The 24,385-nt window shown below is 39.8% G+C and overlaps 4 protein-coding genes across 21 annotated transcripts in view; 1 reads left to right on the top strand and 3 right to left on the bottom strand.

The window, feature by feature from the left end:
* The window catches only part of LOC114871918, a 28,054-nt gene extending 18,973 nt beyond the window's left edge, over positions 1–9,081 (bottom strand). For 7 of the 9 annotated variants that reach the window (XM_029178500.2, XM_046286719.1, XM_029178499.2 and 4 more), the window contains exon 1: positions 7,728–9,081. The gene's annotated coding sequence lies outside the window, so the exon portion shown is untranslated. The remainder of the gene's footprint in view (positions 1–7,727) is intronic. The other 2 variants (XM_046286708.1, XM_029178502.2) reach the window with 2 other exon arrangements.
* A 350-nt stretch (positions 9,082–9,431) lies between these two features.
* On the bottom strand, positions 9,432–14,726 carry LOC114871922 (transketolase-like protein 2). Of its 2 annotated transcripts, none has more exons than XM_029178520.2 (8): positions 14,522–14,726; positions 11,941–12,086; positions 11,670–11,859; positions 11,351–11,585; positions 11,135–11,278; positions 10,885–11,058; positions 10,583–10,798; positions 9,432–10,506 (listed from the first exon to the last, which is right to left on the bottom strand). In XM_029178520.2, exons 1-8 carry the CDS (start codon positions 14,626–14,628, stop codon positions 9,835–9,837), a joined length of 1,884 nt encoding a protein of 627 aa, XP_029034353.1. In that variant the 5' UTR covers positions 14,629–14,726; the 3' UTR covers positions 9,432–9,834. The 2 variants fall into 2 exon arrangements, with proteins under 2 accessions (XP_029034353.1, XP_029034354.1); XM_029178521.2 differs by lacking the exon at positions 14,522–14,726 and adding an exon at positions 12,815–13,044.
* A 129-nt stretch (positions 14,727–14,855) lies between these two features.
* On the top strand, positions 14,856–17,187 carry LOC114871925. The gene is made up of 7 exons (XM_029178529.2): positions 14,856–15,068; positions 15,205–15,408; positions 15,488–15,904; positions 15,959–16,157; positions 16,220–16,450; positions 16,533–16,739; positions 16,829–17,187. The coding sequence occupies exons 2-7, from the start codon at positions 15,241–15,243 to the stop codon at positions 17,149–17,151; spliced, it is 1,545 nt and encodes a 514-aa protein (XP_029034362.1). The 5' UTR covers positions 14,856–15,068; positions 15,205–15,240; the 3' UTR covers positions 17,152–17,187.
* A 101-nt stretch (positions 17,188–17,288) lies between these two features.
* LOC114871916 (twitchin) overlaps positions 17,289–24,385 on the bottom strand; it is a 59,525-nt gene continuing 52,428 nt past the window's right edge. For all 9 annotated transcript variants that reach the window (XM_046286672.1, XM_046286688.1, XM_046286704.1 and 6 more), the window contains 16 exons: positions 22,007–24,331; positions 21,810–21,943; positions 21,517–21,724; positions 21,276–21,428; positions 20,963–21,189; positions 20,594–20,884; positions 20,144–20,515; positions 19,974–20,030; positions 19,574–19,740; positions 19,388–19,487; positions 19,171–19,313; positions 18,930–19,086; positions 18,541–18,858; positions 18,355–18,468; positions 18,005–18,253; positions 17,289–17,896 (listed from right to left, as the gene is read on the bottom strand). In XM_046286672.1, the coding sequence (XP_046142628.1) occupies positions 18,051–18,253; positions 18,355–18,468; positions 18,541–18,858; positions 18,930–19,086; positions 19,171–19,313; positions 19,388–19,487; positions 19,574–19,740; positions 19,974–20,030; positions 20,144–20,515; positions 20,594–20,884; positions 20,963–21,189; positions 21,276–21,428; positions 21,517–21,724; positions 21,810–21,943; positions 22,007–24,331 (4,969 nt within the window). In that variant the 3' untranslated portion in view covers positions 17,289–17,896; positions 18,005–18,050. The remainder of the gene's footprint in view (positions 17,897–18,004; positions 18,254–18,354; positions 18,469–18,540; positions 18,859–18,929; positions 19,087–19,170; positions 19,314–19,387; positions 19,488–19,573; positions 19,741–19,973; positions 20,031–20,143; positions 20,516–20,593; positions 20,885–20,962; positions 21,190–21,275; positions 21,429–21,516; positions 21,725–21,809; positions 21,944–22,006; positions 24,332–24,385) is intronic.

Raw genomic sequence — 24,385 nt, 5'->3', positions numbered from 1 at the left:
TCGAGCGGTAGTCCAACACTGGCAAAGTAAAAGCGGCGGTATTTGCACGTTATCGTCGCCAGTGTAGCTTTGTGTCGCGTGTAACACGCGAAAGCTTGCATCGCTTGACCACCTAACATCTCGAGACCTGAATCTTCTTAGAATTCGTCAACTTTTTCCCCCCTTCCTCTCCCCATTTTCTGATAAATTAAATCGATTCTAAGAAAGAAACAAGATTTATCCATGCCGCCGGTTGTATAGGTCTCTGTGAGAACATACACCGCGAAAACATGTCAACTTCAAAGAAGTACAAACTAACTTTGTCCCTGTTCTGTTGGAGGAAGTCAAAAGCTTGAAATTACATTTTCATTTCATCAAAACACCAGAATCGTGTTAGAAGGGGATTTAATTAAATTCCGCGTTAAGAAATATAATGCGAGAAAATTTCAATTTGGTCCACATGCTTCTTACGAAGAGAACATTCCCTCGGGAACCCTTTGTTCTTTCTACGTCGCATTAGGATATACTTCGAGAGAGAAACAGGGATGTTTCGTCTTCCGTTTCAACGGTGAATCAAAGAAAAAGGAAAAAAGGAAAAAAAAATCGATAGCGTTTCAATCGAGCTGCTCGTTCTGTTTCTAATTCCTCGTGGAAGCCACGTCGACGAGCTTTCGCTGTCTTTCCTTAAGCGAAAGCTGGTTGCGGAATTAAATTTCCATCCCGCCGAGAAATTCGAATCCCGATCGAGGAAAATCCGCGACAGGAGCGTGTCGCGATTTTGTTCAAAAGAACTTATCAGAGATGGTACCGTCGAATATTAATGGTATTTCGGGGAACAGAGTTTACTGACCTATCTTTACGAAACAACGCGTTTCTAACGGTTTCAAGAAACGTCACGGAAAGAACGTACGGTTACAATTATCAGCGTCTATCGAGCCTTACAGTCGGCCTTAAAACCTTACGGTGTAAGGCTGACATTGCGCGGCAACGTTACTTTTCTTTATCATGTAAATGAAGCATCAAGCAGGAGGAACAAAGATAAATTCCAAAGACGAGCGTGTCGCTTACACACACGGTTGAATCGAAAATGTTATTCGGTGGCTCTAAACGTGGTTCCATTTGGTTATCGCGAGCCTCTCTGCCTCCTCTTATCGCGTTCATTTTCTTCGTGCCAGCATTAAGAGCCACGTCTCGCGCTTAACGTACCTTTATCCCCTTTTTTCCCAGTTAATAACGACGATCGTGAAATACCTCGTATTTTCAACCCTTTTTCAGTCGAATGACAAGCTATAGACCATTGCTAGTTAAACGATTAAAGATAGGCTGTTTGACTTTCAGCCTTGAGCGAACAGCTGATCGGCTAGGGATGGTTTGACTCGATTCAAGGGTGACGAAACCCTGAGCCCAGGATCGTTCATGGGTGGCTAGCTAAATTTACGACAAGTTCACAAATCTAACCCTTGTGTTAGAAAAAGAAACAAATTGTACGCGGTTTCGTTTGAATTCGTTTTCCTAGACGAAGAAGCAGGTGGAAAAATTGAAGAAGAAAGAAAACGATACATCCCCTTTAAGCTTATGGCGAGCCTGTACACCCCATCAACGAACGACTGCGTGTCAGGAACACGAGTTCTAATAAAAACGCGTACGACGGAAGTATATTCTCAGATGACCTGTGCACTTTTACTCAATCAGTCTGTAACAGAACGAGTTTCACTTTCGGATCGTTAATGACAAACTGAATGTAGGATTTGGAAACGCGATCGTGAAGAATTATGAAAGTTACATATGTAGTTATAAACGGAGTCGTTTTGCTGGAAATGCGGAAAGTATTAGTTGCCGGTGGTAATTTCGAGCGTAATACGGGCGTGTGCTGTGTTTTTACGTTTTCTAACCCTTAAAGGGGAGCTAGCTCGTAAAACGTGCACGCGCAGAGGCGAGGGACGCGTAAGTCTGGTAATCTCGATAGCGATCTAATCCCTAAACTGCAGGCAAGAGAAGGGTAGTGGGTGACGGCACGTAGAAAATATAAACGAGAAATTATCCTCGGACCGAGTTGCTGGGTTCGCGCTTATTTTCTTTTTTCCTAAGAAAGGTGTTGATTTCGTGAAATTACACGAAACGAAACGAAACGAAACGAAACGAAACGGTATCCGAGGCAAACAATGACGGATCGAACACGAGCAAAGAGTAATTAGAAGTGGCGTACCATTATACATAGTACGAAGTTGATTGGATCGATTCGATGATTTTTACCGCCCTAAAGCGATAGAAAGCAACGCGTTACATATGCTCGACTGGCAAGCACGATGACGAACCATGTGTTTCCAGCTGGATTAGGCGGAGGGTTCTCGATAAGTTGTAGGGGTGCTACATGTAGGGTGCAGCACGAAATGTTTTGGGTCTGTGGGCTTTCGTGTGACGAGGAAGGAGACGATCGAGGGTGGTCGTGGCAAACCATCCGGTCGGTCGGTTGCTTACTTTCACTCTTCTTCCCGCACGAATCAACCTTTGCGATCCGTCTCTACGTCTTTCGAAGCCTTTGTAACGCGAAATGAAACGGGAATCGCTATCGAAATATTACGTTTCAAATACATTTCTTTAATCACGTTCACTTTTAAACGTATGAACATAAATTAATAGAAATTCATGTGCTCGACCGTAGGACCGATTCACAACAGTACACGGACATCGACCGGAGCGTTCGAAGAATTGAAAACAACTGTGAGCCGGTCCTGCTTCGAGCACGTGAATTTGTATACATCGTTGAACGGTTTATAGATATCTATATCCGATACAGTCGTGATCCATTTCAGGATAAAAAGAAAATTATGTTTACATCCCTACTGTTAAATATTTCATTCCACAATTGCTTGAATTTCTCTTTTTAAAAGAAAGTACGTTTTCTTAATAATAATAATTTTGAAAAGGCATCGGTCTTTCGCTGCGCATTCTCGTCACGAGAAAAATATCGAGACGAACGTGACGGGAGTGGAAATAGGTGTTCGGCTGGAGGGTGTTCGAACCGACCAATAGGGAGTTACAGATGAAATTCGTGTCAAATAAATCACATTAAATTTCTGGTATAATTAAACTGTCGCGTCGAGGCTGTGCTAACCGTGTTTTCATTTGTCCAACCTGCACATTCTAATTACGCTTCTCCAAATAGTGGAAAACGTTTGAAAAGCAAACGGAAAGTTTCGAGCGAAAGAACAACGATCCCGATTTGGAAAAAAAAAGAAACACGATATAAAGATAGACTTTTCGAAATTGTAGAGTTCCAACGTTTCGTATCGAGATAACGTTTAAGTGACCGATAAAGATTGGACTAAAGTCCTAAGTGGAGAGGTTATCAATCTCGATCAAAGATATTCATCGTTGTTTTGATTTCACCGAACGCTTTATAGATTTAAAATTATAAAGAATAATAAAGGAGTATTCGAGCCACCCTGTACATATACGCATAGTTTGAACGCAAGGAAAAGGTTAAGAGCAGCACAGCTGATTGAAGGGGAGGAACTAGGGTGTTCTGGCGTCGCGTGTAGGGAAATAAGCAGGAAAACGTGGAACGTCGTTGAACGAACAGAAGAGAGAGAGAAAAAAAAAAAAAAAAATAGCACGGTCGCGTGTTGCGAACGACAGACGTACCTCGTGTTTTCATTTCACCTTTCGCGTAACCAGAATACGCGTGCGGCCTTAACACGTTTATTGTTTTATATGTTAGCGTCAGCGTTTTCGTTTTTAACGAAGTCGAATGCAGATAGCCGGACGCTATTTCGCTTTCGATGGACTTGAAAGAGGGTGAGATTAAACAGTTCTGGTAACCGAGGATGTTGGGTCTCCCAGCTATCAGGTATCGAAGGACTGCTTGTTTCAATGAAGAGTGTTTAGAGAAACGCCGTATTGCTAAAGAACGAGGACTTTGTTCCTGAGTGATCTGGCTTTTGGTAAGAGGACTGTGACGAACCCCATGGCACTTACCCCAGAACTGGCAGAGTTTTTTTCGAACACATGTGAACGTTGCTCACCGGTGACCGAAGCTGTCGATTCGACATAATTAAATATAATTAACCTTAGTATGGGTTACAGGCTACTTTAACGGTTTTTTATGTTCTTGGGAAAATATAAACGTTCTATGAATACTTTTACATAAATAGAAAATGAAAATAGAAAGAGCGTTCTGAGAAATTGGATCAAAAAGTTAATCCATTCTATAAGTAGTAACTTTTAATATTATCGTATGCCACACTAAGCATGAATTTTTTTCTATTACTTCTACCGTATATCTACCATGCATCGATGAACGTTCGTTTCGCCTTATCCAGATAATCTGAATCGAGCGGAATTACATCGAGCTAGCAAGTCGATTAAGTCTGATTTAAAGTCATTTACCAAATGCTTAAAAGCACGTTAATCTTTCGCAGATTGAACACCGAAGACGGTTGAACGAGGCGATTCCATAGGTTTCATAGGGAACGATTTCAGAATTTTCACGAAACTCGAGAATATTCCTTTCAAACGAGTCCTTTCGAGTTCTGCAGAAACTCGACATGCTACTTCGTTGCAATATTTATTTGTATTTTAGTTGAATCGCAACGCAAACATTCGAATATCGTACTCCAAGTGCAAGGGAGCTCTTCAACGTCAACCAAAGTCTCCACTTGTAGGAGAAACGCGTGCAATGCCGTATTTACAGGTTCGCCGGTTTACTAAAAAGCCATTTCAAGGCATTTCAAGGCGTTTCAAGCTTCCGTTTTCGAAACATTTTCTATCCCCGGTCTACATACATAAACTTTAGTCTACCTATAAAATTGTTCAACGCCCTGGAAGATGCAACTGTTATAGAGAAGAAATAAACGTTCTCTGTGTTGTGTACAAATTTCTATCGCCTAGCCAACAAATGTTATTCCTTATGCAAGATTTCTAAAAAAAATTTACTCAAAACAATTTCTGGAGGGGAAAGAAAATAAGGAAGCAATTCATACAACTTTGATAACACCCTACGTATGTAAGTGCAAGCGGTTGTAAGACGAATCTTATACAGTTCGTATTGTCCTAGAGATAGGGCTGAAGAACTCTCGAGGGAACTTGAGTCGTGGAAAGTGGCGAGAGAAGACGGAACGGTGACGTTCCTACGTGTAGACAAGAAGGCTGCGAATTCCAACGATGTTTTCACAGAAATATACACATAGTGTGGAAATAATAATAGGAAATAAATTGAAAACTTTAGTAGGACTTTGCGATCAGAGGCACCGTTTCCGAGATATAACCGATGGAAATTCGACTTCCGGGGTGCCCTGAGCGACTGAGCAAACAGCTGATTGCATGCTCGCAAATACTTGCACTTACACAAACGAACGCGTATAGATTCGCGTACAATCTAATTGCGTAGCCATCGAACGCTAAGAGATTATTTATATTTGTGTTTACGGGGGATTCCACGTGTAAGTGCAAATCAGCTGATCCCCTACTGCTTAAACGGGGCACCCTGGATACGGAGGACCCAATTTTTTTTCACATATCTTGTAACATTCTTCTTGGAATGAACGTCAATTTGAAAATTGATTAAACCGATTCGGTAATGTTCTGATCGAATAATTGTGTTAATTATTTTATTCGGTTCGCTTGTAGCTGAAAAGCAGATTAACATAGAGAAATGATTTCTCTCGACGAATCGAATATTACTGGTATTATACAGTTTATAACGGCACTCGTGCATTATTGCGCGGCAAAGATTAAAGCATTATGATAAGATAAAACAGAAAGCAACGGAGAGCGGGTAAACGGTAACGAATTCTAACGAATTCGTTCGATATTCCACTACTGTTACAGCTTTAAACCAGTTAATAAACGTGAAAAGAGGAGCAGAGATAATTATGTGTTCGTCGATAACCGTGTATATACTATCGAATCCGAATTTCCATTGAAATTCCATTTTTCAAGCAACCCTGTTTCAATTTACTCTCGAGTAAATTTAATTACAATACATTGGAAAATTAAACGTAAAGTTAAACCGAAAGAATTATCACGATGTATCAGAGTAAATCAGGATTGTAAATAAGTTGATGATATTTCGGGATACACATAAATTTTCACTGACTTCATCCTTTCAACCTGTCGTATTTGTAAACACATTGACTAGCACAAGGGTCATCGGTCAAACGACAGCTAGCTTACGTGAACTGCTACTTCGAAATGTCAGATCCAGTAAGAGAGCTTCTCTTGAAACATTAATTCCCCTAGTCAATTATTCAACCAAGTTGAAACGAGAAAAACTGGTCCTTGGTTTAGATCGGAAACTTAATTGGTCGATTCCACGAGAAAATATGAAATGCGGAGTCACAAAAGAACGGTCCAATTACTCCAAAGATAAATTAGAAATGCTTTCGCTATTTCTTGCCTTTCCCCCACTCGCCAGATCCAATACCTTCCAAGGGAAAACTTTATTCTCCCTTCTCTTTTCCTTCTTCCCGAATGCCCGGACCAAAACTTACATTACAGAAGCTGAGTTTAAATACTTTAATAATCCCCTTTTCACCGTTCCCGCACAAAGTCATTCGGAAAATGATCGTTTCTTTCTATTTATTTAAAAAATATTTCATAAGTAAAGAATTTTCTTAATACTCTCAATATTATGCCCTAAACGAAAAGTTGTTTAACAAGTGGTTTACCACCGCGGGATTATCAATGACGCGTTTAAAAATTTAATAGTGTTGTTAATAGTGACAAAAATGTCGCATGGGTAGCATCGTAACGGCACTACTGCTACGAAATACACCAAGTACACTCGACCGCCTTTGAAACCGGTATAAAAAGGCCGAGCGACAGGCCACTGGAACACGCTATTAAATAGGCCGAGCTGCTAGAAGGGAAATGATTAATCGTCGCGAAACCGTCTTTTCACCCTAAAAATTACTCGCATGTCAAATGCGATCAATTGATATCCTTCTCTACACTATTTTTCCTTTGACATACTGCGTAATCGTAACACTGATAAATAATAATAATAATAATAAAAAAAAAACATTTCTTCCTTCCATAATCTCAACCCTTTCTTCTGTGCTTTTCCAATGCTAAGTACCTTCATATATTCTGCCCTTTATGTAAAACACTTTTTCAATTACCATAACTGATCACTTATCATTATTAATATCTGAATTGTTTGTAAAAATAAGTCTTTGTAAAATTATAATGCTACTGTTGTCAAGATGAGGTTATGTCATTACCCTACTCATATTATTTAAATATTTTTCAAAATAGTGCTCAATGTTATCTACAGTTGATAAACTTGTCTCGCATACTTCATTTTATGAATAATAATGAAAATAATACCTTGTACGTTACTGCAATAATAAATATCATCAATACTTCTCATAATAGCAAGATAATGACAGAAAAATGTTCTAAAGGATACTTTTATTTATAGCCAAGATCTACTTATTTTCCTTAAGCATACGATCAACAAACAACATGTGACAAAACAAGCGAATACTCTAAAGCCAATAAAGATTTCGATGCTTTATACAACTATCATTTCTGGAAACAAGTTATCAATGAACTATCGCATGAAGTACATATTAATATGTGTCTTCGCTAAAGACAAAACCTTTCACAAATTACTATTATTTTCTTATTTAAAACATATGATAGTATTGTAGAACTAAATATATATTTGCTTAGTGTATTATTTAAGCTAAATAAAGAAATATAAACATGAAAAATATAAGCAAAAATATAGGTAGTGTACTTACTCTGTGGGTAGTACAGAGTCTAGGAAGGGTGGTACTGCTGGCAAAGTGGGTAGACACGATGGTGGAGAACCGGTAAGTTGCTCGGTGCGATGCATGAACATCAGGCGGCATAGAACTCGTATAGTGACCGTCGTTTATGTTGCTGGTACACACAAATGCCGCTGTTCACGTACTACGTACACGCACCGTCATTCGGAAAAATCTAAAGACTATGTTACGCGTACATCCAAGTGATTGAGAATCACATCATACATACGGCACAATACGGTACAGCAAGGCACGGCACGACACGAAACGACACGACACGACACGAGACGACACGATACGATACGATATGATACGACACGACACGACACGATACGATACGATACGGTACGGCACGACACAACAGGATAAAGACACGATGCAACACCGGGTACACACTAAAAAAGTGACCAAGATCGTAAAACTAGAGGCACCACCTCGAGGAGGTAAGATTCTTCGAATATGTGTGACGGCGGGGGCTACGGATTAATATGGCCGTCCCTCGTTGACACAAAGTTTCGAGTCACGCATAAAACGCAACTTCTAGGAAATGCGAAAACCAGACTAATCGGAATATTGTTGGCAAGAGAGAAGCTTGTTCGGATACGACGCGCACGCATTTGTTTTACTCGCGGCACCACACACCACCCACGATTCTATCAATCACTCGCTTCCGTATCACCCTGTTGTATTCTCCACGCGCTCCCTGGCTTTTCTTCTTTCCTTCCTTCTTACCTCTGCTCTTTGATAAATAATTCGTCCATTTCTTTCTCTGTCACATATGATTCCCTTTAACCCCGTACTGAACACGTTCCTTGCTTGCTCTCCCTCTCTTCTATCACCTCTCTCCCGATCGTCGTTTTCGTCGAGCACTACAAGAGGGATCCTGCGAATACCGCACTCGCGTCTCGAATTACCAACAACTTTCTTGTTGTATCGTGTTCTCGTATTAGCGCACCACGAGAACCGTGGAAACATTCGAATGATCGCGTTCCTTTCACGCTTTTCGAACACGTAACGCGGCCTTGCTATGAACGACGTCAACATCACCACCGTACGCTTTCATGGCGGCCATCTTTTCGGGATACGCGAACGCGAATCGCGGAACGGAAAACGCACACGCGTGTATACCTTGCACACACACATACACGTGCCACCGCTCCAGTACGTATACGCAATGGCCGTCGGATCAACTACTATTACCTACACAATCACGATCAAGAGAGATACTTGTGCGCACGCATACATATACAAATTTAACCGTGCCAGCCTGGATATTTGGATACCGAATAGCAAACCAGACACCGGAGCGAAGAACGGGAAATGGTTGACGTTTCTTGTTTAACAGGGAAATGTGGCGCTGCTGTCTGTTCTCCTTTTCTATCTTTCTCTAACTTCCACTCCCTATATACAGCTACACTAGTCTCTCGACCAATCAAAACTTCATTCTCACAGTGACTGGTCTGAAAATCTAGGGATTCTTCTAGTTCTTATTTTTTTTACCATGTTAGTTCTTCAAAGCTCCAACTTCCTCCCTCATCGTTAATATTTTGCGCGCAATTTTTAATCTTCTTTTATTTCCATTCAATTTTTCTGTAATACACAAATTTAACGTTTAACAATATTAATATCATGTACGTTTGTGAGCTTGAGGTAGGTACGGATAAAGTTCATCCAAAATTATTTTTGCAAATGTATCTATTTCTCCTTAACACGGTAGTTTCAAAAACATTTCGTATCTACAAATAGTACGCGCATCAAATATTCATACAAAATTAGATCTTCGTGTACAAAACTTCGTTACAGATTCTAGGAATAACAGTTCTCTCTGTAAAACATGTATGTATAAATACATGTTTTCATTACACCTTTCTATCTATGTAGACATATAAATGCGAACCAAATTTTTTATATTCATGCACACATTGAATGTATAAAAACAACCTGGAATGAATAAGTTTTTTCTTGAATTTGTATCATAAAAATAATTGTATTCTGTGTATATTCTGATATGGCAGTACGTTCTGCGTTATAAGTCGGTTCTCATTATTACGATACCCGTAATTTTATGTATCTGGTAAAATTACAACTTTAAAACTTCCTGAACAGCAAGAACAACTTTCTGTGCGCTGATTCCATATTTATCCAATAATGCAGTCGGGGGACCAGAGCGTGGTACTTCCGGTACAGCTAACTTCTTAACTACAATATTTTTTTCTAAAGCCACTGCTGAAAGAACTGCTTCTCCCAGGCCACCTTCTGGATAATGATCCTCAACGGTAATCACTCGTCCTCCAACTTCTTTAGCGTTCTTTATAATTAGTTGAGAATCTAGTGGCTTAATAGTAAATGGATCGATCACTCGTACGTGTACTCCTACTTTAGACAATTCTTCGGCAGCTTTGAGTGCCTCGTACAAGGTTACTCCAGCTCCAATCACGAGAACTTGATCTTTGGGGGAAGACTTAACCACCTTACCCTTGCCAACGGCAAAGACCTCATCGTTCTTGTACAGAACTGCTGTAGCAGGACGAGAGGTTCTTACGAAACAAATGCCCTTGGTATTAGCTGCTAATTCGATAGCACGCTCTGCTGAAACGGCATCGCTTGGGTAAAACACGGTAGAACCGGGAATTGTACGGAACATGGCTACATCCTCCAGACCCATCTGCGATGGACCGTCTTCTCCGATGGAAACACCGCAATGAGATCCAACGAAATTAACATTCGTTTGCGAAATAGCACCCATACGAATCTGTAAAATTTAAAAATAATATTTAAAAGAATTTATTCGGTTTCCCTTTTCCTGTCCATAAGATGCTTTATTTTACCTGGTCAAAGGCACGAGTAAAGAAGGTGGCAAATGCCGATACAAACGCAACAGTTCGGTCTCTGCATGCTGCACCAATTGCAACTCCTACAACGTTTTGTTCAGCAATAAAACCCTCGATAAATCTAGCTGGATCAACGACCTTAATTTTTTCGGCGTACGTAGAATTTTTCGTGTCACCGTCCAAAGCAACTACGCGAGGATTACTTTTGGCCAGCTGAAACAAGATAAAACAAAGAATGTGAAAACGATTATTGGTATTCGATACTTAGTCACTGGAATAAAAGAAAAACATGTGCAAACCTTGGCTAAAGCAGTACCATAAGCCACTCTAGTAGCTACTTGTTCTCCTAATTTATAACTTGGTGGGGTTGCTAATTTGATATTTTTAATATCTACTACTGGAGCATCATCAACCAATGGTTTTTGGGGATGCAATCCTAGAGGACCAGAATTTTTCAACATTCCAGTTAAGTGCTGTAATTAAACGTGGTATATTATAGTTTTTCAAACATAATTCATTATTTTATGGTATATGTGTTCTTGTTCTTACTTGAATCACTTCATTTGCTTTATTGCCAAGGGGTTTTCCATGCCAGTTTTCTAAATCTTCAATATTCGGGAAATACTTTCCTTTGAATGTTTTTGCTAGAATAGCAGTAGGACGTCCTTTTGTGTTCTGTGCTTCATGGAAAGCCTAGTAAACAAAATTTTATTGTAAATTTTCTACATTTACAGCCAGTTTATATTTGCACATACACAAACATACTTTGGCTAATTCTTCAACATCATGACCATCAACAACTAGCGCATTAAAACCGAAAGCTTCCAATCTTTTGCGGTATACTTCCATATTATGCTGAAGAGATGTTGGTTCACTTTGACCTAAACGGTTTATATCGAAAATTGCACAAAGATTATCTAACTTATAGTAAGATGAAAAGTGCAGTGCTTCCCATATTGAACCTTCAGCTGCTTCTCCATCACCGATAAGGCAGTACACTCTAAATTATAATAAAAACAAATGAGAATTTTACTTGTGAAAGCAAATTTAAAAAATAAATAACAAACATTAAATATTTATATACCGGTAATTAGCTTTGTCAAAATTTTTTCCTACATAGGCCATTCCTGCAGCAACTGACAAACCCTGACCTAAGGAACCAGTTCCAACATCAACAAAGTTCAGTCTTGGAGTCGGGTGTCCTTCTAAATCGCTGTCAAGCTTTCTCAAATTTAATAATTCATTTGGTGAGAAAAGACCTGCTTCAGCCCATGCTATAAATATAAAAACAAAAATTTCAGCGTTACGACGATTCCTGATGTAAGCGTTTAATATATGAATATTTAAAAAATTACCTGCATAAAGAATAGGAGCCGCATGACCTTTACTCAGGACAAATCTGTCGCTGCTTGGATCACGTGGCGCCGATACCTTGTAACGCATCGTGTGGAAAAATAAAACAGACATAATTTCTGCCATGGACGAACATGATGTTGGATGTCTAAAAATCAAGCATACATTTTTTTTTCATTTAAATTAATTAAATAATTTGAAAATATAAAAAATTGGATAACAATAAGAATCGCGTGATTCTAAGTATTATATATGTGTGTTTCATAATATTAATCATAATCGAATGTGTTATCGTTTAGAGGTCACAAAGTCAATAATCTCGATCATACGATTGTCCGATATCGAAAGTCGAAAATAGCCAAAATCATAATTACATCATTTGGAATGCAATTTTTACCAGGAAAATATTAATTAAAATTTACACTGAAATATTATTTGACTGTAGTGATAGAAGTACATAATTTTTATTTTATTCTCATTTATATTTATTTCTTATATCATTTACTCGTTACCGAATAATTTAATGCGATTCAAATCATGTATCTCCTGATCGCATAAATTACCATATTCGATCATGAATTTGAACATATCACCGCCGATAAATATTTATACTTAATAATTCAAAAAAAGAATTTATATAAATTCTTAACAGTTGATTAACGTTGATTGTAATATTTTAATCTATTATCAAATTCTTCCAGCTGAAATATTTCAAAGAGAACCGTTGAAGTGTAGACCAAAAAAAAAAAAATTTAACGTGTCAATAGTTGGAACATAGTTCGAAATGTGATAGCGTATTCCTAAAATGAAAATAATGGAAAAAATAAATATTTGGATATTGTTAAATATTCCCAAGACTTTTCCCTTATATCGTACCCGCTTTTCGATGCTTCGGTAGCTTGAATACATTCAATACGAAGCCTGGTCGCAAGGTCTTGAAGTTTTTCCATGTTCGTATCGCGCACCATTCTGTACTATGAAAACACCTTTCCGAAAACCGTTTCGCGACAAGCGTTCAATAACAACTGAGGGATTGAACCTTCCACGAGTATCTGCGCCCTGGACCTCCCCTCTCTACGGTCTTCATGACGATGTACAATACATTTCAAAATCAACGTGTTCACGTTTCATACGTGTGGAAACCTACCGGACTTATTCCCGATACATACTACCACTACCACCATCGTCGTTACCATTTCTACAGGTCATAATGTGCTAAATAAAAAAGTGTGCGCTTACACGCTTAGTTAGATAATGGATACTTTATCAGCAACAATTTCATAACGCGTTTCGGAATTGCCGGACTCCTTTAGCAGAATTATTTTTAAATTATCACACTGTACATATATATTTTAGTTACTATCAAGAACATAACTAATGAGATTTCTTTTGCATTTAAAATTTAAATTCGATTCAAATGTTTCTTTCTTCTAAATCTATACCATAGGGCATAGAATAAACCGGAAGGGATGCGCGTCGTAATGAGAATATTTTTACCGCGCTATTCAGAAAGAAAATTTTTATTCTCAAACTAACTCATTTCGTTTTTGTCACATTCGGGGTCAAAAAATCATGAATGATAATTTTGCTAAACATGTCAACCTTGATATATTCTCGATTATTCAGTCTCATCGTACGCGCGTTATATAACGACTCATCGTCACTAGCGTGCATTACCCTAATATGCACGTGTTGGATGTACCATTGCTGTGTGCAAAAACTATAGAAAGAAATTCTTGTATAATCCTGTTCTGAGAACCGGTGCAGCATTATTTTTTTTTAACATTTTTGAAAATTGTTACACTGTTAATCGCGTAACAATATACGCCTTATACATATACCTAAATCATCATTTTTATTAATTATACATAGAGTACAATTCACGGTCGGAGTATTTCGAAATTTATTAACGAAATGTACTTTTAGGCGAGTATGGGTTTTAATTTATTGGAAAATCTTGCATATTTAACACATATTACGAATCTACAATTTTCCAGGTTAGGATGGATGAAATATCTACGCACACGCGCGATAACCCTTTCCTTAGGTACTGATTAACAAACACTAATGATAAGGAATTATTTCAATAAAACAAAATTTTCAATGTTATAAAAATATTATTCTGTTTGCTGTTAAATGCATAAACAAGAACCGCAATTATAACATTACCTTGAACTGTGTATTACGATGTAAGCGGTTAAAAAAAGAATGCATGTAAGTAGTATTACATCGCTAGGTAAACTTTCTAAATCCGAATTAACATCGTGCGATTCAAAAATTTCTAAAATCACGACGTCTACATAGAAAAGAAAAATAAGGAAAGTCAATGTATAACGCAATCAGACATTGTTACAGCTAATTACGGCCGAATTATTGTATCTACAAAATAAAGCAAATAAATTTCGTACCGCATTCATCGGAATAACTTTCGCGCGCAATTTTGCTAATATTTGATATTTATTCCAAAAACGTAGCATGTGATAGCATAATTAAATACAGTAAATATCGATATCTGTTCATCCGAAGAAAAGATATTTAATAACTCATTGAATTACAACTATAAAATTATATTATTGCACGTACCCGGATTTGCTGGCTTGTGTGGCATTGATTGAATGAACTCTCAACTTTGTTGCGATGTCTTTTAATTCTTGAATGGTTTTTGATTCCGGTTTATGGTAGTTTGCCATTTTTTCACGAATTGAATATAACGATTTACTACAACTTTAATAGGCTTTTAAGAAAGCTTCGGAAAAATGCTGACCACGAGACGTGTTGCGGTGCAACAAGTAGAATTCAGTAGAATTCGCGCAAGCGTGATATAAGTTAAATGTAGAGAGGAATCTAGAATGCATGAATATTACTCTACGATTGCTTCTAGATGGCTCTGTTTTTACATATCACAAAAATTTTTGTATAACCACTCCCGACTTCAGAATCTATGTATTCTCGGTTATAATGGCGCCTCTGTATCAAAAGCGACCACTGGTGGCGAGAGATTGCAAAGAAATTTGAGGAATGTGTTCAGGAGGCCCTAAAGAATCGTCGTCTGCTCTTTATATTATCCACATCATCAAAAAATTATAAAATATTGAAATTGAAACAATAGGAAGAATACAGAATGATACACGTGAGTTAAAAACCGTGCTACCCGTTATACACTCCAAATGATGCACTTTCGCGTAAATGCACCGCGTGGAGGCGCCTCAACGACGCCAATCAGGGCGAAGATGCGCACGAAAGAACGAAAATTGATCTTTTCGCAGTTATGGACTCTGGTGAACTGCGGTGTATGATACATCATGGAGGGAAATATAACATTGATTCATAATGAAAACCATATCGAAGTCGATAAGCAAAAACTTGCATCCAAAAGTTGTTACTTTGCTTCCCTATTTTCGCATAATTTTAACGATTCTCATAACAAGGAATATGTTATTAATTATAACATAACCTTTTCTACTTTACAGGTTCTTACTACTTTGTTTACTAGCATGAGTTTAATGAGATTTTTACATATTATCTTTACAGTAAATTTTCTGTTTTTAGAATTTTGTTGAATGGATTCAGGATGACGAAGCCCCTACATACTCGCAATATAATTCTATAAAAGTTTCTTTGATAAAATTTATAAAACATGACTTTATAGAATTATTAAATTTATTACAATTGAGTATATTATTTGCGGCTGATGAATTATCAGATGATGTTACAGATGTTATAATTTCACATTGGTTGTTACCAGAGAAAATCATTGATATATGGTTATTGGCTCAAGAATTGAGTTTAAAAACATTACAAGATGTTTGTCTGTCAGTCTGTTTAGATCGCTTTGAAGAGTTACCTGTACCTTTGCTTACTGAATTAACCAAAGATAATATTACTCAATTAATTGCAAATGTTAATGTAAGGTCTTCCATAGAGTACCTGAATTTGATAAGAAATGAATGGATGAAATACCACCGGGTAATATTATTACATACTATTTTCATAGCATCTTTTAATATATTTTAATTTTAGACATTAGATATCATGGAAATAAAAGATAAAAGAGAGTTGAAATTCATACATGGCACTATTATTTATAATATGTGTGAGTCTGTCAATAAGGATGCATTTTTATATACCTGGAATGGTAATGATTTATCCAAATGCATTCAGTTGAAAAATGTCAGAGACTCTGGTAGTGACATAATTGGAATGCAAGTTGCAAGTAGAGGTATATTTTGTTGAGTTAATTTCTAACAAAAAGAATGATAATAGTTGAAAATAATATTTTAGGTTTCAGTATGTATACAATTGGAGGAGAAAAGGGTTTGGGAACTGGGAAATTTAATGATATCATTTGGCGTTATTGTCTCTTATCAAAAAAGTGGTATTATCAAGCACATCTACCTGTTCCCAGAAGGCACATGGTAGCTGTGTTTTTGAAAGATAAATTAGTTGTGGCAGGTGGTGTAGGGAGGCGTAGATTGAAATTGAATACAGTTGATATTCTTCATATTCATTCTGGTTAGAAATATTTTCATAAAACTAAAAGTTTTGTAGAAGTTGTAAATATGTATACATAAAAATACACTGCATAAGTTTTTAGGTAATTGGACAAAATGTACAAGTAAAATGCCTGAAAGTTTTACCGAAGTTCCGCCACACTGTGTTTTTAATGGCAAGCTGTTTCTCTTAAAATCATCCATTTACATTTATTCTATAGAAACCAATGATTGGCAAATCATATCGATTGAAAATCCTGCTAGACAAAGTGTAGCGTTTCTCACGCATGATAGAACATTATTTTCAACTGGTAATTATGTATATATACACACACAGAAAAATAATGCTTCAATGCTCTCAATTTGCTTTTTTACAATAAATTTAATACTTTTCTACAAGGTGAATATTTAGGCGAAATGGTTCTATCAAGAATTGATGCAAAAGTGTCGGTTTGCGAGAAGGGAGATTGTTTACAGCAATGCGTAGAGCATAGAGTAATAAACATCATGGATACTGTACCTGTTCATCAAGATGATTCGTATCGAATAAGGTACGTGTGTGTCGGTGGTTTTGATATAATAATATTGAATACTGATCGCGATGAAAAGCATCAATATTTGCACCTCCATACACAGAGAAGAAAAGATTTCGAAAATTGTTTTATTCCCACATTAAGATGTATTAGCATTATCGATCCGAATACTTTATACGATACTTTGTAATTTTGAAATTAGACTAAAGTAAAGCATTTCATAAGATTGAATGTGATTTCTTCTCCGTCTGGACATATTTCTGTAATGGTTCGTTTACAGTATTATAGTAGGAATAGTATAACGGAAGGAGACATGCAAAACTACAATTTTATATTTGAGAATCATTTTCTATTTATCGTAAATTTTGTAACGGAAGCAGTCTTCAAACATGTATAACACGACGGTGCGTACGATTACATGGAATAAGGACGTACATTACGGCAGTACTGTCAATTATTTCGTATTATAGTCGTCCAGGCAGGATAAGATGTTATTTAACGTTCTAATAGACGAGGATGCTGGCTATCTTGCCGGGACGGGCTACAACGAACTCATTGCTGGTTCGACTTACCTTTCGTACTGCCGTTATGTATTATTGTATGTACTTAAAATATGCTAATTCGTGTATACAGCAAAGCTCGTATTAGCGTAATAGATTGCGCGTGCTATCCGTATTCTTTAACGCTTTGGATTCTTGGCCATATTCTTCACCATATAACGACATGATTTTTTTGTTTTTGCGATATGATAAACACACAAAAAGAAAGTACAGCGTTCCAAGGATAATTTACATATAGAACAGTGCAAATACAATAGTTTTCTCAATTTCTCATTTATACACGAGCGTCACGTTCTTTATGATCGCGTTCATTTGCGAGTCACAAATTTGTACAGTCCATTTTTACATGATTTTCTCTCGATAACGTTGTGGATGCTGAAAAGAGATGAATTAAAAGGAGAAAAGTAATATCAAGATGAAGAAATGGTAACGCTATCCGATAATAGATGGGTGAAAGAACGGTAAAAAATAAATAAATCTCACCCAACTTTGTCGCGTTGCGATTTGTTCACGTACGAAATCAGTGAATTCACAGTTCGTTAGCACTTGTAACGTTTAGGGCAAAAGCAGCATTGGTTTCACCCTTTTTGCCGATCGCGCGAGCAACGTACTGACCCACGTCGCTGGCCGTGCACGCTTTAATACGCAACTCGAACGATTTGTCACCGTCTGAACTGAAGAGATACCTGCTGCTGGTTTCTGGGAGCGCTTTTCCGTCTTTCAGCCACGTTACTGTATAATTAAAATCATAGTACTCGTTAGGATTTCGATTAACAGGTCCACAGTTGCAAGGATAAACCTACGATAACGTAAGAAACAGTTGTATCGGTTACCTTTCAGAGGCGCGGTTTCAGTCTTGCATACGAATGTAACCGATTCGCCTTCGCCTATCGTTGCAGATTTTGGGAATGTCGTGAAAACTGGACTTTTCGGTTCCTCGTTTGGAACTACGGAGAAAATCGAATATTTAGATATTTTGAAGAAAAACGATTTCTCTCTCCATGATCGCGTTAACTTACCAAGTACATTTAATGTGCACGACGAGAAGCTCTCTCCTGCGTCATTGAATGCCTCGCAGGTGTAAGTACCAGAATCTTCGGGGAAGATTTCGGCTATGTTCAGTTTATAGATGTTGGCCTCGTTGCTGTATTGGAAGTCCTTGCTAGGTTTGATCTCCTTGTTATTGTGAAGCCAGACCACGTCGAATTTCTTCGCGCCTATTATTCGACAGCTCAAGAGGACGGCCTCGCCGTCCTTTACGAACATGCTCGTTAAATGGTCCACGATTTGTGGAGGTTTGTCGTCCGTCTTTTTCTTTGCCGCTGCATTCGTCATCGCTGAAAAGAAACGTTCGATCAATGATTCGATCACCTTTCTAATTTCTTCCTCTTCTGTTTTCATTACTTACGTTTTATGGTCAACTTGCAAGAGGTAGTTACAGTACCGATACTGTTACTCGCCTGACACGTGAATTCGCCTTCGTCTTCGGGGAAGACTTCGTTGATAATGAGAGTGGCAACTCCGGCTTTGTATTTCAGACTCATGATCTCTGACGAGCTTAATGTCTAACGAATAATACGGTTTAACTTTAGTTTCGTGATGTTTGATTAAAACATAAATATAATACAAGTTCAGTTTCATAAGTTTACCTTGCCATTCTTTAACCAGGTAATTTGTGGTTCTGGATCACCGTCAACTTTCGCGCTGAGTTCCAATTGTTCTCCGTCACCGATCGTCAGATCGCTCAATTGTTTTGTAAACTGCGGCGGTCTCATCGAATCGTCGGGTGGATCTTGAAAGATAAAATTCAACTTTTGCTTATCAAGTTTCTTTCGTTTATGAATTCAAGTAACTCGTTTCACTTACAAGCTAGTTCTTTGGTCGTACTCCTAGAGCGGGATGGGCTGCCTGTGGCATCGAGTCCATATTTCTTGACGCTTCGTTTGTCTGTACTGGAGTCTGTGGCCTATATTATATAAAATAATTGTTTTATGCAATATTAACGTACATTTTTATCACCCTTATGAAAAACTTTAATCGATTTATGCTTACTTTATAGGAGGATGAAGAGGAAGTAGTGGAATTATGTTTGGTGGTAGTACTATTATAATTATGACCCTGCGTGGTGGTGGAACTGTATCCACTGTATCCGCTGGCTTTGTGTACCGTTATGATCGGCGGTGGTGCTGGTTTCAACGGTTGTTCGATGAATCTTCGATCTGAAGAAAATCACCACGTTTTTTAAGGTATCAATTTTTGTTGATATTACAAGTAAAAAAGGCACGCTACTATTTGTACTCTACTTTGTACACTAATGGGTACAATTTAAGATTCATGCGCCTAGAGGTAGTACTATCTTGACTAGGGTTACAAACAAGAACGCGAAACAAGAACGTTAGTTGGAGGGTTCAAGGAGAGAAGAAAAGGAGGGGGCTATACTCTATGGCTCTACCTCCGGAATGTAGGAGGTCGTGCGCTAATTTAACTTGCTCCTCGGTTTCCCCGGTGCCTACAAAACAAATATTTCATGAGTGTTGGTCAGACACGTCGGAAACGTGTATTACCGTCAAGTATAAATCGTCTTCGAAGAATATTTAACGATCCTTTGAAGAACGAACGTACCTTCGACAATGACCACGCAGCTGGTTTCATCCTTTCCGTGTTTGTTCGACGCGACGCAACGGTATTTGCCGCTGTCTTCTGGTTTACAGTCGATTATTTCCATCGTGACCACACCGTCCGCGTTCGTCATCGCATAATGATGTTTCGAGAGTTCTTCTCTGTCCTTGTACCATTTAACCGTCGGGGGTGGATTACCGCTCAAGCAACAGAGAAGTTTGCACGTTTGTCTGACTTGAATGACACGCGGCCGAAGCAAGAAGGTGAAGCTCGGTGCCGATTCGATCGTTTCCATCCAAACGTTGTAGCCAAGCGGTTCTCTCCTTCGGACTGGATGCAGTTCTGGTCTGTATTTCGGGATCTGAACAGGCAGCGCTGAAAATTTTCATTGATTATTATCGTCTATCCTTGCGAACAATGATTAGTAAGTAATTCAGTAAAGTTGATACGTACGTTGCACGTTCAGGAAGACGACTTCTTCTCTGTAACCATAATGATTCTCCGCTCTGATCACGTATTCTCCTCTGTCCTCTAGTTTCACTCTGTTGATGATGAAGGTGTAGTCGTCGCCGTGGTATCGTTTCATAAACTTGACAGATTGTCGGAGTTCCTGGTTGTTGTGGAACCACGTAAGGGTCGGAGCGGCGATCGCGATCACGCGGCAAGTGAATTTCACGCTCTGTCCCTCGTACGCGAACGCGCTGGTAGGTTTGATGACAAATCTTGGCGCTGCTTGTCGTCGATCTGCAAACGAAGGGAACAATTATTATTAAAAGTGGAGGAGAAGACGTTATTTATCAGCAAGGTAACTTTGCCCCTTACCGAAACAGGAATCGTAAATCTTGTATTTCTCGATCAACAATTTCCTCAGCGAAGAGTATTCGGCTAATCGGCCGATAGGAAGCACGTATTTGTCCCAATTCTCGTACTTGGCTCGCAGTCTGTCCCTGAATCTGAGGTATCGACTGCTCGAAATTGGAGTAGTACGATTACTGTGATCACCGGTTAACCATGGATGCAGGAGACACTCGTGAGCGGTCATACGTTTCCTTCGCAAACAACGTAAGGTTTTTGTAAAATTTCATTTTAAAAAGAGCATTCACGATTATACAGAAGATTCATGATTAGAACGTACTCTTTGTTCTTGACGAGCAGCCGCCTGATAAAGTCCTTGCCTTCTTCGGACACGTCGCGGAATGCCTCTTCGTCAAAGTCCCAGTCGCAGGCTTTAACGTTCTTCAGAGTTTCGATGTCGTTGTCTCCGGCAAACGGCGACAGACCGCTCAACCTGTGAAATCGATGCAATTGACTCTTGGTCTTAACGAGCCTCCTAGGCAGATCGCGTTCGATAAAAGCGTAAGGAAAGTTTTGCTTACAAAACGTAGGCTAGTACACCGCAAGCCCACATGTCCGTGTAGAAGCCGACTGGTTCGCGTTCAACGATTTCAGGAGCAGCAAATTCTGCCGTACCGGTGCTGATCTTAACAACCTCGTTCGGGTCGAGTTTCGTCGCCAAACCAAAGTCAATTAATTTCACGTTGGTACTGTTTCGGGTCTGGCACATGATGTTTTCGGGCTTGATGTCTGAAAGGTAGATAACGATAATAAAATCGTATGATCGATGAAAAGAAAGAAAAGGGCAGAAAACGAAAAGAAGAATCATATTTACCTAGATGTATGATGTTCTTTTCGTGCATATGTTTTACAGCCTCGCAAATCTGTCTCATGTAGTTGATCACTTCGGCTTCCGACATGGTATAACCTTCCGCCGTGATTCTTTCGAACAGTTCACCGCCGGATAAGCTAAAAGGAAGAAATAGTTAAGATTTAGGAGAGAGCGAGATGAAAATGAACGTAGATACTCACAATTCGAATATCAACACCATTTCGTCGTCGTCCTCGAACGCGTCGTGAAGATTGATCAGTTTCGGATGATGCAATTGATTCATTATATCGATTTCCTTCCTGATCAGTTCCTTCTCCATCGCGTGGGATACGGGGATAAATTTGGCGGCAAAGATGTTACCGGTGGCTCGCTCGCGACAACGGTGAACCACGCCGAACGCGCCGGTTCCAATTTCTTCGAGAATGTCGTATCTATCGTAGACCGAGATGTGTTTGATTTCAACCGGCTGCGGCACGTACTTGCTGTAAACATCGAACACGAATTGGTCGTAGTCCCGTGGTTTCTCGTCGCTTCGTCCGCGAATCTTCTTGCCGGACTCGTCCACCGGGTATTCCTTCTTCTTGAACTCCCTCTTGACGGTGCCTTTGGTGGTGATCAGAGGCGTTACTTCGCTCGGGTCCGATCGGCCGTAAATGTTCTCCGCGGAAATTCTGAAGTCGTATTGATGGCCAGGACTGAGTCCGGTAACCGCCATCGTGCAGAATCTGGTATTTCCGACTCGGATCCAGCTGGTCATCGGATGTTCTCTCTTCTCGACCAGATAATTGGTGATGTTGCTGCCGCCGTCCCAGACCGGTGGTTTCCAGCTGAGGGCCAACGAGTCGTGGCCAATGTTGTCCACTTGTGGGAATCTGGGCGGGTCTGGACGATCGCTGATCTGAATCTTGATGATGGCTGTGTCTTGGCCTAAATCGTTTTCGGCAGTGATGCGATAAGGACCTGAATCGATTCGACTTCCGTCTATGATGGTGAGGACCGCGTGTCTCTCTTTCACCTCGACGGTGTAGTGTCCTCCGGATTCGATCACCTCGCCTTCTCTGACCCAGCTGATCTTTGGTTTCGGGTAACCGGTGAACGGAATCTTGATCACGACGTTGACGCCCTTGTCGAAGAAGGCTGTGTCTCGGAAACGAGGCGGTACGTTCAGTTTCGGCGGTGTCTTGATCAACAATTCGCCTTTGGTTGATTTCACGCCACACTTGTTCACCGCTCGGCAGAAGTACTCGTCCGCGTCTTCGCCGAAGACGTCGTGGATTATCAGATAGTGCATGTCGCCCTCCGAGTATATGTTGTATCGGGAACCGCTGACGATCTCGCGTGCTCCCTTGAACCATGTGATCGTCGGCTTCGGTGTACCGATGATCTTGCACTGGAATTGCGCGTTGTGATATTGCACGCAGTTGACTTTGTGCAACGGTTGAATGACTTCCGGTGGTTTGGCCGCTTGAGGATCGGTGATCTTCACCGAGGTCGAAGCTTTCGATTCTGGACCGAGACCAGCGGCGTTCTGTGCGAACACGCGGAACTCGTACTGTCTTCCTTCGATTAGATTGCTGATATTGATCTGAGTCGGCAGGCAGATAACGATGTTGACCCGTTGCCAGGTTTGGCTGCCGGCTTCTCGTTTGTCGATCCAGTAGCCTTGGATCTTCGAACCGCCGTCCGTCTCTGGCTTCTCCCACGAAAGGTTCACAAAGTCTCCACCGACTTCGATCACCTTTGGGGTTCCCGGAGGACCCGGAGGATCGAACGGTGCCTTGGCTTTGATCGGATTGGTACCCTCGAGCGGAGGTCCCATTCCGTTGTCGTTCACCGCCATTACGCGGAATAGGTACTCCTGTCCTTCTGTCAGACCTTGCACCATGAAGGTGGTGTCCTTGCAGAAAGAGGAGACGATGATCCAGTGTGTGTGGCTGACGTCGCGACGCTCGACCACGTAGTGAGTAACGCGTAAACCGCCGTCGAATTTCGGTGGATGCCAGGAAAGTGTGCAAGTGTGTTTATTAATGTCCGAGACGTCGAGAGGTCCTGTTGGCGGTCCGGGTAGACCGGTGATGTAGACGTTGAAGGAACCGCTCACGCTACCGCTGTCGTTCGAGATTGACAGATCGTAAACGCCAGCGTCCTCCTTTAGAATATCCTTTATAAAGATGATCAGATACTCGTCGAACACCGTGTACTTGAGATGACCAGTTTCGACCACTTTGTGCCCGTCTTTTTTCAAAGTAACGTCCATCGGTTGATCGCCGCTGTAATAAATCTTGATCTTGGTGTTATCTCCTTCGGCTAGGTACAAGTCATCCGGCATGCGCTCGATGCGAGGCGGAGTACCGATCTTCAACCAACACGTTGTCGTAGCTATACCGAGCGGATTCGATACTTGACAACTGTAATCGCCAGCGTCCGCGTCCCATACTTCTGATATAATCAACCTGTAGATACCGTCAAACGCCTCTGTTCGGAAACGACCACCGATCGTGATCTCTCTGCCGTTCTTCAGCCACCTAATTGAGCGTAAAGATTGTAGAAATTGGATTGTAATCGGAAAATAAGATAGG

This window comes from Osmia bicornis, chromosome 1 (genome assembly GCF_907164935.1).
Source record: "Osmia bicornis bicornis chromosome 1, iOsmBic2.1, whole genome shotgun sequence".
In the NCBI taxonomy this organism is placed as follows: domain Eukaryota; kingdom Metazoa; phylum Arthropoda; class Insecta; order Hymenoptera; family Megachilidae; genus Osmia; species Osmia bicornis.
Note: the sequence above shows the minus strand (reverse complement) of the source record. Positions and strands in the feature narration are given on the sequence as shown.

What these genes read in the sequence shown, in the direction of transcription:
- LOC114871922 (XM_029178520.2), bottom strand. Translation starts at nt 14,628, where the DNA reads ATGGCAAACTACCATAAACCGGAATCAAAAACCATTCAAGAATTAAAA. An exon ending in ACACAAGCCAGCAAATCCGG is followed by an intron (nt 12,087 to 14,521) that starts GTACGTGCAATA and finishes CTTGATTTTTAG; the next exon opens with ACATCCAACATCATGTTCGT. An exon ending in ATGTTGAAGAATTAGCCAAA is followed by an intron (nt 11,279 to 11,350) that starts GTATGTTTGTGT and finishes TTTGTTTACTAG; the next exon opens with GCTTTCCATGAAGCACAGAA.
- LOC114871925 (XM_029178529.2), top strand. Translation starts at nt 15,241, where the DNA reads ATGGAGGGAAATATAACATTGATTCATAATGAAAACCATATCGAAGTC. An exon ending in AATGGATGAAATACCACCGG is followed by an intron (nt 15,905 to 15,958) that starts GTAATATTATTA and finishes TTTTAATTTTAG; the next exon opens with ACATTAGATATCATGGAAAT. An exon ending in AATGCAAGTTGCAAGTAGAG is followed by an intron (nt 16,158 to 16,219) that starts GTATATTTTGTT and finishes ATAATATTTTAG; the next exon opens with GTTTCAGTATGTATACAATT.